The 15,576-nt window shown below is 42.0% G+C and overlaps 1 protein-coding gene across 3 annotated transcripts in view; it reads left to right on the top strand.

Moving 5' to 3' along the window:
• The window catches only part of SHISA9 (shisa family member 9), a 262,397-nt gene that overhangs the window by 12,236 nt on the left and 234,585 nt on the right, over window positions 1–15,576 (top strand). For all 3 annotated transcript variants that reach the window (XM_087815112.1, XM_016197621.2, XM_087815113.1), the window contains exon 2: window positions 1,030–1,157. In XM_087815112.1, the coding sequence (XP_087671238.1) occupies window positions 1,030–1,157 (128 nt within the window). The remainder of the gene's footprint in view (window positions 1–1,029; window positions 1,158–15,576) is intronic.

Below are 15,576 nucleotides of genomic sequence, written 5' to 3'. Positions count from 1 at the left end.
ATGAAGCTGTGAACAGCGAATACCAGACTTCCAGCAAAGCCCCGGCAGCCAGAAGAGGCGAGGAAGGGTCCCCTACGGGTTTCAGAGGGAACACGGCCCTGCTGACAGCTTGATCTTGGAATTCTAGCCTTCAGAGCTGCAAGATGATAAATAGGAGTTTTAAGCCACCTACTTTGTGGTACTTCGTTACAGCAGGAAACAAATACAGTCACTTTAACGCCTCTCAACTGGTTTCCTTATTTATAAAATAATAGCGATAAGAATATTGACCCTTGGGTGAGTGTTAAGGAGATTAAACATGATAAGTGGAAGGCGCCAGAAACTGCTCGTGCCCCCGGTTCTATGCTTTCCCTCCACCCCCAGCTACGGATTGAGAGGGGCACCAGCCCGGGGGGCACACAGACCACACCACACCCTCTCCAGCTGCAGGAAACCCCATGTACACGGGGTACAGGGCTGTGACTGCAGACCCTCTGACAGATCCCCCTGCTACAGCCTTCTGGTTGTGTGACCTTGAGCAGGTTAACTCACCTCTCTGAGCCTTTGTTTACTTATCTGCAAAGAAGGAGTGATCATCCTCATAGGGCGTTCATAGGATGCTGAGTTGAATTAGGCATGTACGGTGCCTGGCTTACGGTAAGTACCCCGTAAATGTTATTTGTTACTAATAGAGGGCCACTGCTGTACATGAAGTATGGTATAAGGGGGGACCAAACTTACGGAGTACAGATACATTGCATATACTCAACATTTAGACCTTTTAACAACTCTGTAGGTAGCCGATCCCTCTATCACACAGCTCTTGCGGGAAGCACGGGAGCTGTTCTGCACGAGCGAGTCCTTACGTAATCTCTAATTGCACTACTCTTATTTACTTCTATGCGCCTTTGCCCCTCTCACCCCGAACTAGAATGGGGACTCCATGCAGTGAGGGGTCTTGTCTTTTGTTCGCAAGCACAGTGCTCAGAGCGCAGCAGATGCCAATCATTGTGTTTTGAATGAACAGATTTAAATTCTTTCTTCTTTCAGGGCCCTTGCAGATGTCATGAGGCCGCAGGGCCACTGCAACACCGACCACATGGAGAGGGACCTCAACATCGTGGTCCATGTGCAGCATTATGAGAACATGGATACCAGAACCCCCATAAATAATCTTCGTAAGTAGCGCCGTGCGATCCATTTCCAGTCCCACTGGGTGACCGAGGCAGTGGCCACACTTCCAGATTGGATTCCCTGGTGTGTGTTTGGGTCCGCTGAGAGCTTCTCTTCGTTAACTGGTTGGAAGTTTTATTTCCTCTCTCCTGGATGAAGCTGTGTTTGGCATCATCAGAGTTCACTGGTTTTGTTTCTCTGTGAAAGAGTGGTTCACTTGGCTGGTTTCTCAGGGTTGGTTCTTCTGTTAGCTAATAGGCCACTTGGTTGGTTCGTCTTGGTTGGGTACTTAGTTAACCGATGGATTACTTGGTTGGTTCATCTTAGGTAGTTAACCTGTTAGCCAGTTACCCATTTTGTTTGTTCATCTCAATTGGGTATTTGGTGAACGGATGGTCTGTGTGCTCACTTGTCTGCCTCCTGAGGTAGGCCAGTTGTGACTTTTAGGTTTTATACTGTTTTCAATGAACAGATACTAGTGCAGAAGAATTAGGTCTATTTTTCATAAAACTAGAGTTTCATAAAAATAATCCACAAACTACTCTGTGTGTGTGTGTGCACGTGCACACACGTCCGTGTGCACTCCCGCACCTTTGTGTGTTGGGGGTTGTGGTTATGTTTTGGGGAGTGTATGCACTATTCTGCAGTAGCAGATTCCATTCTGTTGGCCTTTCAAAGAAGGAAAAGCTGCATTTGTTATTGTGTTTTACTCTTTAGCGGATGGAGCCTACTTGGGGGTCTTGGTGTGCCCCCAAAGACTTTCCTCCCTCTCAGAGGGTCTGTATGTACAACATACATTATGAATTTTATACGCTGACTAAGGGGAGTGGGGAAAGACAAGATTGTTTCATTTTTGGCAATAGCGTACTACAGTGGTTATTTCTAGCAATTATGCTTTCAAGTAACCCTCACGTTAAAGTAATGCAGAGGGTTTGGTTTAAAATAACAAGAGCCAGACAATTTAAAGGATGCATTTAGTTGTGGCTGGAGGTTCTTAAAAACAGATCCAACATTTTATAGTCTGGGTCGCCTTTGCTGAAGCTCCATGAGCAGCCTCATTGGTGTTTTATTTGTCGAATCATAGTTTAGGACTGTTTGGCTACAAATTTTTATGCTTACTGGGTAGAGGAATACGTCTGCAGAATTTGACATAGGTGATGTGAATTCTCTGATTCTGCATGGTGATAATTTTTCATGGCCTTGGAAACGTTACGGTACGTTCGCAAAGTCAATGTTTACACGATTTGAAAATGGGTACCAAATAGAATGTCTTAGGTTTCACTGTTTTAAATAATTCAACATTATTTATTTATGAACCAGGTCGTAAAATGCTACGAGAAGCCACATTTTAGAGCAAAATACACCAGCAATTGAAAGTTTTATGACCACATCTCACAGCAGTAAAATATATGTTATATTGCACAAACTCTGACATGGCAATTGCTGTGTCCAACTCTGGCTCCGATGGAAATGCAAGTGTTCCCTTTGAGGTGGCGCTGGGTTGAACCTATGTGTATGTGGATCCCAAACATAAGTGGGTGGACGTGAATGTGACTGTGGAGTGGACAGAGCTGAAATGGTGCCGAGTCCCTTGCTATCAAAGATGACTGTTAAGTTTCTCATGTGACATTTTGATGTTTAGGATGAGTCTTGCTTTAATAAGGGACTTTTGTTTTAAAGTTGTACTGAAATAAATGACTGTTTCAGAATGAGTATCCAGGCACCGAGGAATTCAGAAATTCCTTGTGACTGGCTAACTTGGTTTATTTATAATTCTTGCTTTTAGTCTATACTTGTGTCTCAGTATAAGCAGTGATCTTTTAGACCAAGAGAAAAAGGTGTCTTGTAATATTCTACAGGGTGGAACAGAGGGGAGAATTTCAGGTGTAGTGTCACGAATGGTGCATTCTCACAAGAATTATCACTGATGTTAATTTCATATAATTCTGTTGGGTTGGTCCAATTCTTATTTCCTAGAATTCCAGGGAATATTTGGAAAATAAGACACACACTGATTTTCCACAGATTTACATTAAAAAGTGTAATTTACATAACTTAATTCAGTAGTTGGTAATAAGGATAGATTTTCTTGTAATGACTTTATCTTTTTATTGATTTATAGGAACTGATTAAGAGGATAGGACTGATTATATTGATCAGTTATTAGGGGTTCAAGAAGCTAACCAGTAACCAGAGCTCACTTTGACCACTAGAGAACTAGGAAAGAAGGAATTTATTCTAATAACTAGAAAGTTAGATCAGTTCTTGGTGCCAGGATTAGAATGAACCTACTGACTATAAAAACCTTTTCTGGACATTATAGAAGCTACAAAGATTCACTATTACAAAAAGTGGAAAGAAAGATATGTCTGCTTGTGATATACCAAGAGAGGGACACATCGTGGTATTTTCAAGGTGTTCTTTACCAAACAGCCAAGTTACCAGATTTGACTGGGAACTCAGTGGTCCCAATTTAAATATCATTTTCATTTCTATTCATGACCCACTCGACATCTCTTTAAGAGAATACGTAATCATCTCCATCTCTCTCGCTCTCATTGTCTTAATACTAACGCTAGATCGCTTCCTGATCTGTCCCTTATGCTCGGGTCAAGTGCTGAGAGAATCAAAGGTCAGTGCAGAAGTCTGGATATTTGGAAGGGGGGAGATGGAGAGGGACCAGGATAAAGTCACATAGGAAGGAGAAAGCTCCAGTTTGGGGACATTTTTGCCAGCCTTTCTTTATGAATTTCCTATGGTTGACTTTTTCCCGTGATAGACAGGACTTGCATTGTTACCCAAAGATGGATTTTCCTTCTGCCGATGCTGTCCATGTTCTTTCCAGGCATTCAGTGATATTGCCTAAAAATATTTGGTCTGCTAATCAAAAGGGCCTCGACCTCTTTGATGAACAGGATGTAGATTCAGATGAGATAGTAATTTTCTGCAAATGCTCCTTGGCTTCTGTGTAATTATAATTTGCCTTTGAAGGTACACTCGGTACTTCAGTGCTGTGGGTGGAGTCTGTCTCCCCCACCCCAGTCTCCCTGCCTGCCAGTGACACCCCCACCCCTTTTGGGGGTGCAGAGTAGATGTGGGTTCCCTTCAGTCTTAAGGAGATGGGAGATGTGAGTGAGGGGCTATGGATACAAGGATACAACCTGGATCAATGTTTCTCAACTCTGTGTGAACAGCACACTTTAAAATTTTTTTTAAAAATGTATTGATTTTAGAGAGAGGGAGAGAGGAAGGGAGAAAGAGAGAGAGAGACACTGACTTGTTGTTCCACTTATTTATGTGTTCATTAATGGCTTCTTGTATGTGCCCTGACGGGGGACCGAACCCTCCACCTTGGCATACGAGTATGACACTCTAACCAACTGAGCTACCTGGCCAGGGCTGCACAATTTTTTAAAAAAATAAAATTTTAATTTTGAAATAATTTGGTATTTACAGTAAAGATGCAAAGAGAGCACACGGAGTTCTGCATACTCCTCCCACACTCTCCCCCAATGTGAACATCTTACATTGCTAAGGTACACTTGTGAAAACTCAGAAATCAACATTAGTACACTATTTTTAGCTAGAGCAGAGAGATTCAAATTTTACTAGTTTCTTCAGTAATGCCTTTTTGCTGTTCCAGGATCCAGTCCAGGATACTATATTATGTTGATGTTGAGTACAGCAAACTTGGTAGGAGAATTTCGGCTGTGCTGCGTTGTTTAATGATGTAGTAAAGACTGGAAACAACACTAAACAAGGCAGCAGCAATTACAATGCCTTTATTGCCACAGTATAAAAGAAACGTCTCCCGGTGTCTATAAAAACATCCACATAAAGTTATTCACCTGGCCGGCGCTGGAAGGGAACCAGCGGCTGTCCTGCCTGGCTCGCGTGCGCACTCCTGGGGGGCTCCAGGCACACACAGCCCCCCTTTGAAACGGGGTTGATGTTTCGCTGTTGATTTTACTGCATAATCTGAGCAAGTGAGACCTCACCCCAAACCGAGGAGAAATGCTGGCTTGATATCTAGGACACAGAATCCATCGGAAAGACCAGGCTACGATCTCAGCCTCACCCACCCCTGCTACCCCAGGACCCTTCCCGAGAGGATTTATAACGAACCAGATGAAAAGTAGACCCACAGTTCCGTTTCTGAAGGTGCTGCACAGCTCGTACCTAGGGCCACATGGATTTCCGTTCATTTGTCCGTATTTACAAAGGCACTTGGATGACCTAGACTTGACTTTGGAGATACTAGTAGGGGTGTCTTAAAATATTTTTTAAAAATGGGGAGGTTCCTAACCAGGAAAGGCAAAGGGTGAATATAGATATAAGTGTCTAAGAGTAAAAATTATGTCAGATAGCATAATATTGATAATTTAGCATTCTAAACTCCCAACACATTGAATCTTCAAAACCTTATTAGGTTAGTACTATTATTTTTACCATCATGAGGATGGGAAACTGAGGCTCAGAGAGGTTAAGTGGCTTGTCCAAAGTTCATCTACTCATAACTGGTGCAGCTGGGATTTAAACAGAGCAGCCAAGACCCCAAAGCCGGGGTTTGTAACCACTGTACCACATGACCGTTCCTTGTGGTACAGCTGTTTGCAGAACGGGGAAGTCTTCCCCCAGGAGTAGAAGTTCTTAAAGAATATGCTGAGTGAGCCAAAGATCTACTGACACTGTAGGAAAGGGCTGTTTCCAAAATATACCCTAGGGTACTTACTGTCTTGTGATGAGTTCTCTCAGGAGGAATAGTAACAAACATTTATTGAGCATTTGCTGCTGGCCAGGCATTGTGTGCTAGAGCTTTGGATGTATTAGCACTTTCATGCTCAGAGCAAGCCTCACACAGCCTGGTTCCTTCCCACCTCAGGGTCTTTGCACGTGCTGTGCTTTCTGCCTGCAGCACCTGCTCCCAGGGCGCTTCCCTTCGCTGCTCACCCCCAGGGCCACCCCATTAGAGAGGACTCCCTTGTCTACCTCCTGTCTCCAAGTCACCTATTGTTTCCCATGTCCCATTGTTTTCTTCATAACTTTTGTTCTCTCCGACCTTGCCACACTCGTTATGTATGCCTCTCCCACTACAATGTAAACGAAACGCCGAGGGAAGAAATGCTTTGTATTGTCACAGCCGCACCCCCTGCGGCAGGAACTGGGCTGGCTCTTGGCAGCAGCTCCATAAATTTTTGTCCAATGAGTGAGCATGCCTGTGGAAGAGGTATCATTATTCCTGTTTTATGAAGGGGAAAACTAAGATTCCTGGAAATTAAGGAACCTCTCTAACATGATGACTGAGATTTACTTTAAAAATCTCCAGGAAAATATAAAATTGGGGGGATGGTAGATGAAACAAAATGAGGAAAATATTATTGCAGCCGGTTGGCCAAATAGACTTATTCTGTTCTATCTTTGTGTATATTTGAAAATATCCACAATACAATTAAAATATCAAAGAACTTGTCCATGATATCAGAGTTTATAAATAGAGGAGCCAGGATTCAAACCCAGGTCTGTGTGACTCCATAGCCTGGAGGCACATGGGTTATCTTCTGGTCAATCTCCAGGCTCAGGAAAGGTGGGAATCAGCACCACTTCAGGGACTGAGTAGGTGGAGTGGGTACAGATAGCATCCCTATCTTTTCTGTCCTTAATTTGCTCAACCACTGTGTCCTTTAGTTCACATGATCCAGAGAGAAAAAATGTGATTGGTTTCTGACCAGCCACTGGCCTGGCTTCCCCTAGATCAGCTTCTGACCCTGGTTCAATCAGTTGGGTGGAGTGCAGACCCCTTAGGACTGCAGTGGGGCAGGTTCTCCAAGAAGGTCATGCTTGAGAAACAGGGTGGGGACAGAGGTTGCATTTTTTAAATTCCCTCCTGTATCTCCAGTGCCTAGAAATTAGTGTTCAATGGATGTTTATTGAATGAACAAGTGCATGCATGCATGAATGACTCTCTAGCCCAAGTTCCATAAGGAGCCTCAATAGCAGGACCTTGGGATTTTGAGTTTTGAGCTTGGCTAATTCCAACTCAGGTGAGGCTTTAACTCTCTTCTATGAAGCCTCAGCTACCAACACCCTTGTTTCTGAAACCAACACATTTTTCTGCAGTTGGGCAGGCTGGCTCTTCCATCTGAAGATCTGTGACTGTAGTGGTTTTAGCCCATGGACCAGTACATTATAAGGTAAATAAGAGTTAGGGGGTGGATCTGTGCTGGGTCAGCTAAATACATTTATAGGTGCAGTACCGTAGCCTGAATTGACTTTGTGTGGTTTTAGATCAAGAGCTCTGGTTTTCTCCTGAAGGATTCAGTGTTATATGTGAGTCTCTGACATGTGCACAATGCTCACTAAACATATCCAATGTGTCTTTGAGTTAGTGCAACAAGGGAGAGGGGGATGTGGGCTTGGGAGGTAGACATAACTGGACTGGGCATCTGCTCTGTCACCTGTTAGCTGTACAATTGTGGAAAAATTAATTCTCCGAGCCTCAGTATTGCATTCTATAAAAGGAGTAAAGTAATATTTCCCTTACAAGACTGCTGTGAGGATTAAGTGAATGAACACATAGACAGAACTTAGCATAACACCTGGTTACATAAATGTTGGTGGATACTATTAGTATTTGTGGAGTGAGTGAACATGAGTGCTGAAGTGGTCTGTCCACCAGGGACAATGACCAGCATTGGCATGAATTCGCTGTGCAGTTGTCTTCACCGTGAAAATGTTTTCAGTCTGTGTGCCAGCTGATAACACAATTTGTGTGTGTGGTGTGTGTATTTGTTACTACTAATGTTTTTGATGCAAATGAGATCTGAAGAAACTGTCGATTCCTTCCCAAGGAAACAGCTCTAATGGAGCAGCTGCCCCATTCTTAGCCATTTGTTCCTCTCGTCTGTTTTTCTTTTTTCCCCATTGAAAACCCATGAGCTTTTGTTCTGCTAGGAATATTGATTTTAATATTTTATTTACCCTGGCAGGCCACGCCAGTGGGAATCTGTATGGCCTCATACATGTCTGTATTTCTACCCAGAAAATGAGGGGTGTATGTATGTGTATACACACGCAAGCAACAGAAACAGAGCCCCTAAAACAAACAAAAAAACCCCAGCACTTTCTGTAAGTCATCTCCTGGGCTCTTTTCAAAAATTGTTACTAATGCTGGCCACATGGCATTGCCTAATTAGATTTACATTGCCTTTCCAAAGTGCTGGCAACCAGCTGTAGGACTATTTGTAAAGAAAGCCTAAGTGCTCATCACAGTGTCTGGTTAATTTAAAAGATGCCAAGTTCCTGTTCCTTCCACAATAGGGAAAGTCTATCCTCGGACAGAGTTCCTTTGGGAGAGCATTTCTATTTACATATCAGGATTCAGTGATGCAACTTGCCTACCTCTGATGTGTGGATAAAAAAAGAGTAATAAATAAAAGAGAATAACATTTTTCTGCACCCACCACATGCATACATTTTACTCCTCAAACTCCATGAAATAATTGAAACGGGTATTTGCACCCACATGTTATTGATGAGGGAACTATGGATTGGAGAGTTTAAGTAACTTACTCAAGGCCACAGAGATATTTGGTAAGGAATTCAGACTCTGTTTGGATTTAAAACTTGTACAGTATTCATGACCTTTCTTGTGCCTTTCCAAGGACGCACACTGGGTGATGTACCAGATTATGCCTCTTCTTCTCTTTATTTATTGATTTCCACTAAGAATCACTGCATTAGATTACACTCATCCTTGAAAACGAACGGACTGAGATAAAGTCACCATTTTTATCCTGGAGGACTCAGATTTTAGCTAATTGTTTGCTTTCTTGTCATTAATATTTCCATTTAACCAATCAACATTCAGCTGACATTTATCAAAATCTTGCTATGTGAAAGGCAAAGTGCTAGGAATTGGGGGAAGGAGGATGAATGTGACAAAAATAGGAAATATCCTCTTGGAGCTTCTGATATTCCAGGGGATGGGGGAGCAGACAGGTGACTGGAGAGCAGTGGGGTAGGAAGAAGCACAGGATGCCACGAGCACGCAGGCAGCTGCCTCAAAACGCCCGAGGCTGAAGGAGAGGGAAGAGCGATTAGGACAGATTTTCCTTAGAAATTGATATTTTGTTCTGGAAGAGAAATACTCCCCAACAACTATTGAAGAATATGAGTGAAAGAAAGCAGAAAATGTTCATGGCCTGACTTCTCACATCTTTGGTAGAGGGGGGAACGATCAGTCTTAGAACATAGATCTGTCTTGCAGATCTGATTAGTTTTACACAAATTTTATAAAGGAAGAAGAGGATTTCTTTTTGGTTTAGGGTCACACTGCTTTTGGTGGGAAAATAAAAATGCTATGTATGACCTGGGAAGATCAAAACTTCATGGCTGGCTATTAGGAGTTGAATACAGTCTCTTTTCAGAGAACTCTTTTTATTTAGTTAGCTTGCTGCTCTTCAAGATTAGGACTGAATTTTTTTCTTCTTTTAAAAATAACAGCCAATATAAAATTAAGCAAATAGTTTAATACCTTAATGTGCATATTAAAATAATGTATAATAAGGCTTGAGGAAACTGCTTAAAAATCCCAATAAGAATTCTCAATAAAGTTAATTACAAGTTGAAAAGGAAACCCCATTACGTTAGTCTGAGAATGCAGTTAATGAAACTAAGTGTAATCATAATCTAAATATTTTAGTAAATGGTGACTTAAACTCATTAATTTAGGTATTATGCCTGGAGTTGTGCTCGCACAGGACTGCCATGCTCAAAGCAGAGCCTGTATTTTATTCGTTTAAATCCAGCCCTTTGTGTAGGGATGTGGACCTGCACTGTGAAGATCTGTCCATGGTGCTGAATCACGCCCAGTTACTCAGTTCAAACCAGTAAGGAAAGTTTATCTCATAGAATCTCGAAGCTGGAAGGAACTTCGGGAATCATCTTGTCTTTGGTTTACCACATTTTTGGTTTCAAAAACAATAAAAAATAAAAAAATAATTGAAGAACTGGGGGACCAACATAGTGTGCTAACTTGAAAGAAAGGTAATTATGTAAAAAGTAACTACTAAGTACTGTGACCATCATTTCACAAATGATATAGACATTTTAACACCAAACATTTAAGTAATAAATAGTTCTCAAAATGAAATACAATTCCTAAGTGAAGTGAAACTATCTTCATGAAAAACTCATTCCACCATTCTTATTTTTTTGTTTTCATTTATGTTTTGGCTTCCAATCAGTGGAACATGAGAACATGGAATCATTTTTGGTAATCACTGATCACTCCTTAAATAGTGTGGTCACTGAGTGAGTATTTATTGAACATATACTATGTGCTAGGCACTGAGGAGGTGATGCCAGGGGTACAGAGATTAGCAATGTGTTTGTATACATGTATGTACATATGTATATATGACTTCATAGAGATTATAGCTGATCCATTCCCTGCATTGTACAAATAATGAAACTGAAATCCAGGAAAGTTTTTCTTAAAGTTGCACAACCATGAAACTGACAAGGTTAATACTGTTTTAAAAATATTGTTGAATATTTAGGACACAATTACTGATAACAAATACTGTTTGTCCTGGCAGTTCTCTGAAATGAAATGGACTTAAGGGTGTGAAAGAAGGGATAGACTTTATAGCTCTTGGTGCAGCACTGCTTTAGTTTGATGCCTCACCGATTATTTAAAGGAAGCCCTTTAGAATATTCAGATATTCTTGACATTTAAACAAAATATTGAATTTCCAAAAGCCCATGAGTTGGGAGTTGTGCAAGGGCAGAATGTGGTATTTGATTTCCTTTACTGGGTAGTAAGAAGGAAGAGAGAAAATACCTTATTCTTGAGAGGCTTTATTTGAAAAATTTTAATGCATATATTCAGTCAAAGAAGGTCATCAATCAAACAGTACTTTGTTATCAAGAACATTGTATAAGCATGTTTTAAAAAATTGTTTCTTATGAACATTTTTTGTTCTGCTAATCAGCTTAGAGGTGGCTAGGTTCAGATTATGGCACTGCTTCTTCAAAATGTGCATTATTATTTTAATTACATGACTATTACATACATGCATATAATTATGAAAATCTTCACATATTCAGATCCTGGTACTGCTTCTTTAAAACACATATTTATTAATATTTTAATTACATGACTTTTACATCCATACACATAATTATAAAAATCTTCACGTAATATGGTACTGAAAATGTTGCTGTTGTCATTGATAATTACCTCTTCAGAGATACAAACATGATCTCCAGTCATATAATTATTAATTCTATGTAAATTAGAATGTCATATTTATTTCAACATGAACTAGGTCCACAACTTTGTTGTTGAACTGTTGGAGAGAAAAATTACTTACTGCTAGGGTTGCTAGAAGGATAGGATGTACACTTGGAGCTGTTACAGAGCCATCTTGTTACCAAGGGGAGAACCTGACATGAAATCAATACATTGCTAAGAAAGGTAGGATGGAGAGGTGGAGTGAGTTTAGTTCTGAACATATTGTTTGAATTCCTAGACCCCGCCATATCTGAAGCCATGGGCTTTTCAGCGACATAAGAGTATGAAATTCTGGGGGAGCCAAGATGGCAGTGGAGTAGGTAGAAGCTACACTCACCTTCCCATAGGACCAAACTAGAATTACAACTAAAATATAGCACAATCAACCTGAATAATCAACTGAAGACTAGCTGAAGAGAAGTTTTATAACCAAGGATTTACAGAAGAAGCCACCCTGAGACTGGTAGGAAGGATGGAGATGTGCAAAGGGCTGGCCCAGCTCCCACGGGCACTGGCTGAGATTCTGGAGGGATATCTCAGCTGCAAAGGTTTCCCCTGAGAAGTGTGGGGTCTCAACCCCAAGCTGGGCTTTCTAGCCCAGAGCACCAGAGCTGGGAAGAGTCACCCACATAGCATCTGGCTGTGAAAATTGTCATGGACTCTGTCTGCCAAAGAGAGACAGCAGTCTGCTAGAGACACAGGCACCCTCTTAAAGGGCTGACATACAAAATCTTGTTCAAATATGCTTACCTTGGGCTTCGGCAGATGGAGGGCAAAGTGGGCTAGAGTCACATGAGGAAAGACTAGGTTTTGTGGCTCTAGGAGAAAGCTAAAGGGACAGTTGCCAGGATCCCTGTTCTGAGCCACTCTCCCACATCAAAGACACCATCTTTCTTGGGTGGAGCACTCCCCTTCTTATGGCATCAGCCTGGGGGAATTCAATAGCCTCATCCTCTGGACTCCTGATTGCCTCATCCTGTGGAGCTTTACCCTGCTGAGGAGTCAGCTCTGCCTTGGCTGGGGGCATAGAAGTCTGGGCAGACTCAGAGGGTGTCAGTGACTCAGTGGTGTGGCTTTCAGGCAGGGGCCATTTCTCCCACAAACCTGACTGCCACCTCAACCTCATGGGAGGCCTGCTAGCCCCATTCTATGGGCTTCTAGCAGTCCCACCCTTCCAACTTCTGGTGGCTCCATCATGCTAAGGACTGGGCAGAATCTGGGACAGACTGACTTGTGTGGTTCTGGAGCAGGGGCCTCTCCCCTAGTATTCCTCCAAGCCTGACCAGCACTTTCCCTTTATGGGAGATCCACTAGCCCCATCCTCCTGAATCTTGGTGTCCCCACCCTGATGAGTTTGGGCTCCTGAAAGAATCAGGGACAGAGTGAGTTGTGTGGCTCTAGGATGAAGGCCATTTTCCCCTTGCATGCCTGACCGAAGAAGAGCCCTCCTTTCACATGGCCAAATCTTGGTTTGTTTGGACCTGATAAACTCTACTGGCCTCACTGTGACAACTCCTTTAAACCCTGCCCCACCACAAAGGTTTGTGAGCACCCAGCAGGTAGCACCTAGAGATAGTATACCCAGGGACATTTGCTGAGTGCTCTCATACCCAGCACTGGCACCAAGATTGAACCTGTATCAATCTGGTGAACACCATTCGCCCCTACCTAGTGACTCACTGAGAACCTACCTCATGCAACTTGAATACTGCCAGAGGCTCTTTCAGTGATTGATCCTAACAGGCACGGGGGAAGCAGAGGCAAATGGAAGTGGATCTTGGGGTGCCTTGGGACTTTGGCTGACCTGCCCCTAGACCCAGCACTGGTAAAAGTCAGCTTTGGTGTGTAGCTTGTTCCCTCTCAAGCACATCCAGGCCAAGCAGAGGCAGCCACAAACTATGGATCACTTTGTAGCTCCAAACAGGTTGCCCAGGGCCATACATAGGCAGTTCCTAATATTGGCTTGTGCCAGAGTCCCTCCCAAGAGGCCCCAGAACCAACATACCCAGTGGCTTGCTTCAGACAACATCAGAGCAGGATTCAATACATTTCACAAGTGGTATGTACAAAGGGAGATCTTGGCAGTCACCAGAGCCTGCTGAGGCAAATTCCACTTTGTGTGGTCAGCACCTCCACAACCACTCTCTTGGTTGAGGTTGATCATCACAGTCAGCCAACCTGAGGGTCAACCCCATGAGCAAACATGGCAGTAGCAATCAACACTCAATTACAACAGGAAGGCCCACATAATCCACACAAGGGACATATGTGGAGCACCCAGCACCAGATGATCAAGAAGACCATGCCACTGGGTCCCTCAGGAAACGTACTATATAAGCCACCCTACAAAGACCGGGAGTCATGGCAGATCTACTTAATACATAGAAAAAAGCACAAAGAGGCAGCCAAAATGGGGAGACAAAGAAACATGCCTCAAGTGAAAGAACAGGAGAAATCTCCAGAAAAAGAGCTAAATGGAATGGAGGCAAACAATTTATCAGATATAGAGTTTAAAAAAAATGGTTATAAGGATGCTCAAGAAACTTAGTGAGAACTACAACAGCATGAAAAAGGACATGGTAACCATAAAAACCAACCAGTCAGAAATGAAGAATACACTAGAAAGAATAAACAGAACAGTAGGTTGCATGAAACAGAGGATCGGATCAGTAATTTAGAAGACAAAGTAGCAGAAAACACCCAATCACAGCAGCAAAAGGAAAACAGAATTTAAAAAAATGAAAATTGTTTAAAGTCCTTTGGGACAACATGAAATGTAAGAATATCTGCATTATAGGAGTACCAGAAGGAGAAGAGAGAGAGCAAGGGATCAATACCCTAGTTGAAGAAATAACGACTGAACACTTCCCTAACCTGGTGAAGGAAAAAGACACTCAAGCCCAGAAAGCACATAGAGTCCCAAACAAGATAAACCCAAAGAGGCCAGAAGGGATTGGCATGAAACATTCAAAGGGATGAAAAACAAGGACCTAAAACCAAGACTGCTTTACCCAGCAAGGCTGTCATTTAAAATTGAAGGAGAAATAAAGAGCTTCCCAGACATGAAGAAGCTAAAGGAGTTCGTCACCACCAAACCAGTATTACAAGAAATATTAAAGGGTCTTTGTTAAGGAGAAAGAGAAGGAATAATATTATTAGTACTGCTGGCTTCCACCTCAGGACCTTGAGTTTTGCAATCTCTCTGCCTGCAACACTCCCAGATCTTTTCAAAGCATGCTCCTTCCTATCATTTAGGTCTTGGCTAAACTGTTATCTCTTTGTGGAAGCCTTTCCTATAGAAAGTAGCCAACCTATAGAAAGAATCCTACCACCATCCCTCTCTATTAGGTCACATTTTATTTTCATCGTAGCTCATATCACTACCTAAACTCATCTGGCTTGTTTCTTTTGTATCTTCTCCACCAGAATGTCATTTCCACGAGACCAGGAACCTTGTCTATCTTGTTCTCTGCTGTATTTTCAGTGGCTAGCACAGTGCCTGGCACATAGTAGGTGCTCTGTAACAATTTGTTGAACGAATGCTGTAAAAATACAATACTGGACACATTTTTCTCAAGTAATTGCTACCATTACTTTTCCTCTGTCAGTTCATTGGGGTTTTATTTCTAGTGGACTAAACCTTCAGTGTTGTCATAAAATTTAGCAAATGCCAAGTAAGGTGCCAAAAGAAGTAGCATACATTTAGAAGATTATGAATACCTATTCTGCAGTACCTGAAAATTATGAAATATTACACAAAGGCAATGTTTTCAAAGTCAAGTCCATCAGCTTAATCACAGTTGATTTTTTTCAATAGCACTTGCTCCCATTTCATTTCTTTCAACTTTCCTGTATCGTAGATTGCCTCACAATGCCCCTATCCAAGCTAACTCTCCACTTCATTAGCATGAAAGCAAAATAAGGAGGGAATTGGGTGTGTTTAATATTTATGAAATGATTGTTGTGTTGATGTGGATAATAAAAAATACTTTAACTCTGTTGAAGCAAAATAACCTTAATAATCCCCTACTTAGGATCACAGTATTGATTTTAATGTATTGCCAAGCAGACTAGTAAATCTCCAACAGCTCTGTTGCACATTTAATTATTACATTTAAAAGGAGTCT

Source organism: Miniopterus natalensis, chromosome 3, assembly GCF_054644295.1.
Source record: "Miniopterus natalensis isolate mMinNat1 chromosome 3, mMinNat1.hap1, whole genome shotgun sequence".
Lineage (NCBI taxonomy): Eukaryota > Metazoa > Chordata > Mammalia > Chiroptera > Miniopteridae > Miniopterus > Miniopterus natalensis.
Note: the sequence above shows the minus strand (reverse complement) of the source record. Positions and strands in the feature narration are given on the sequence as shown.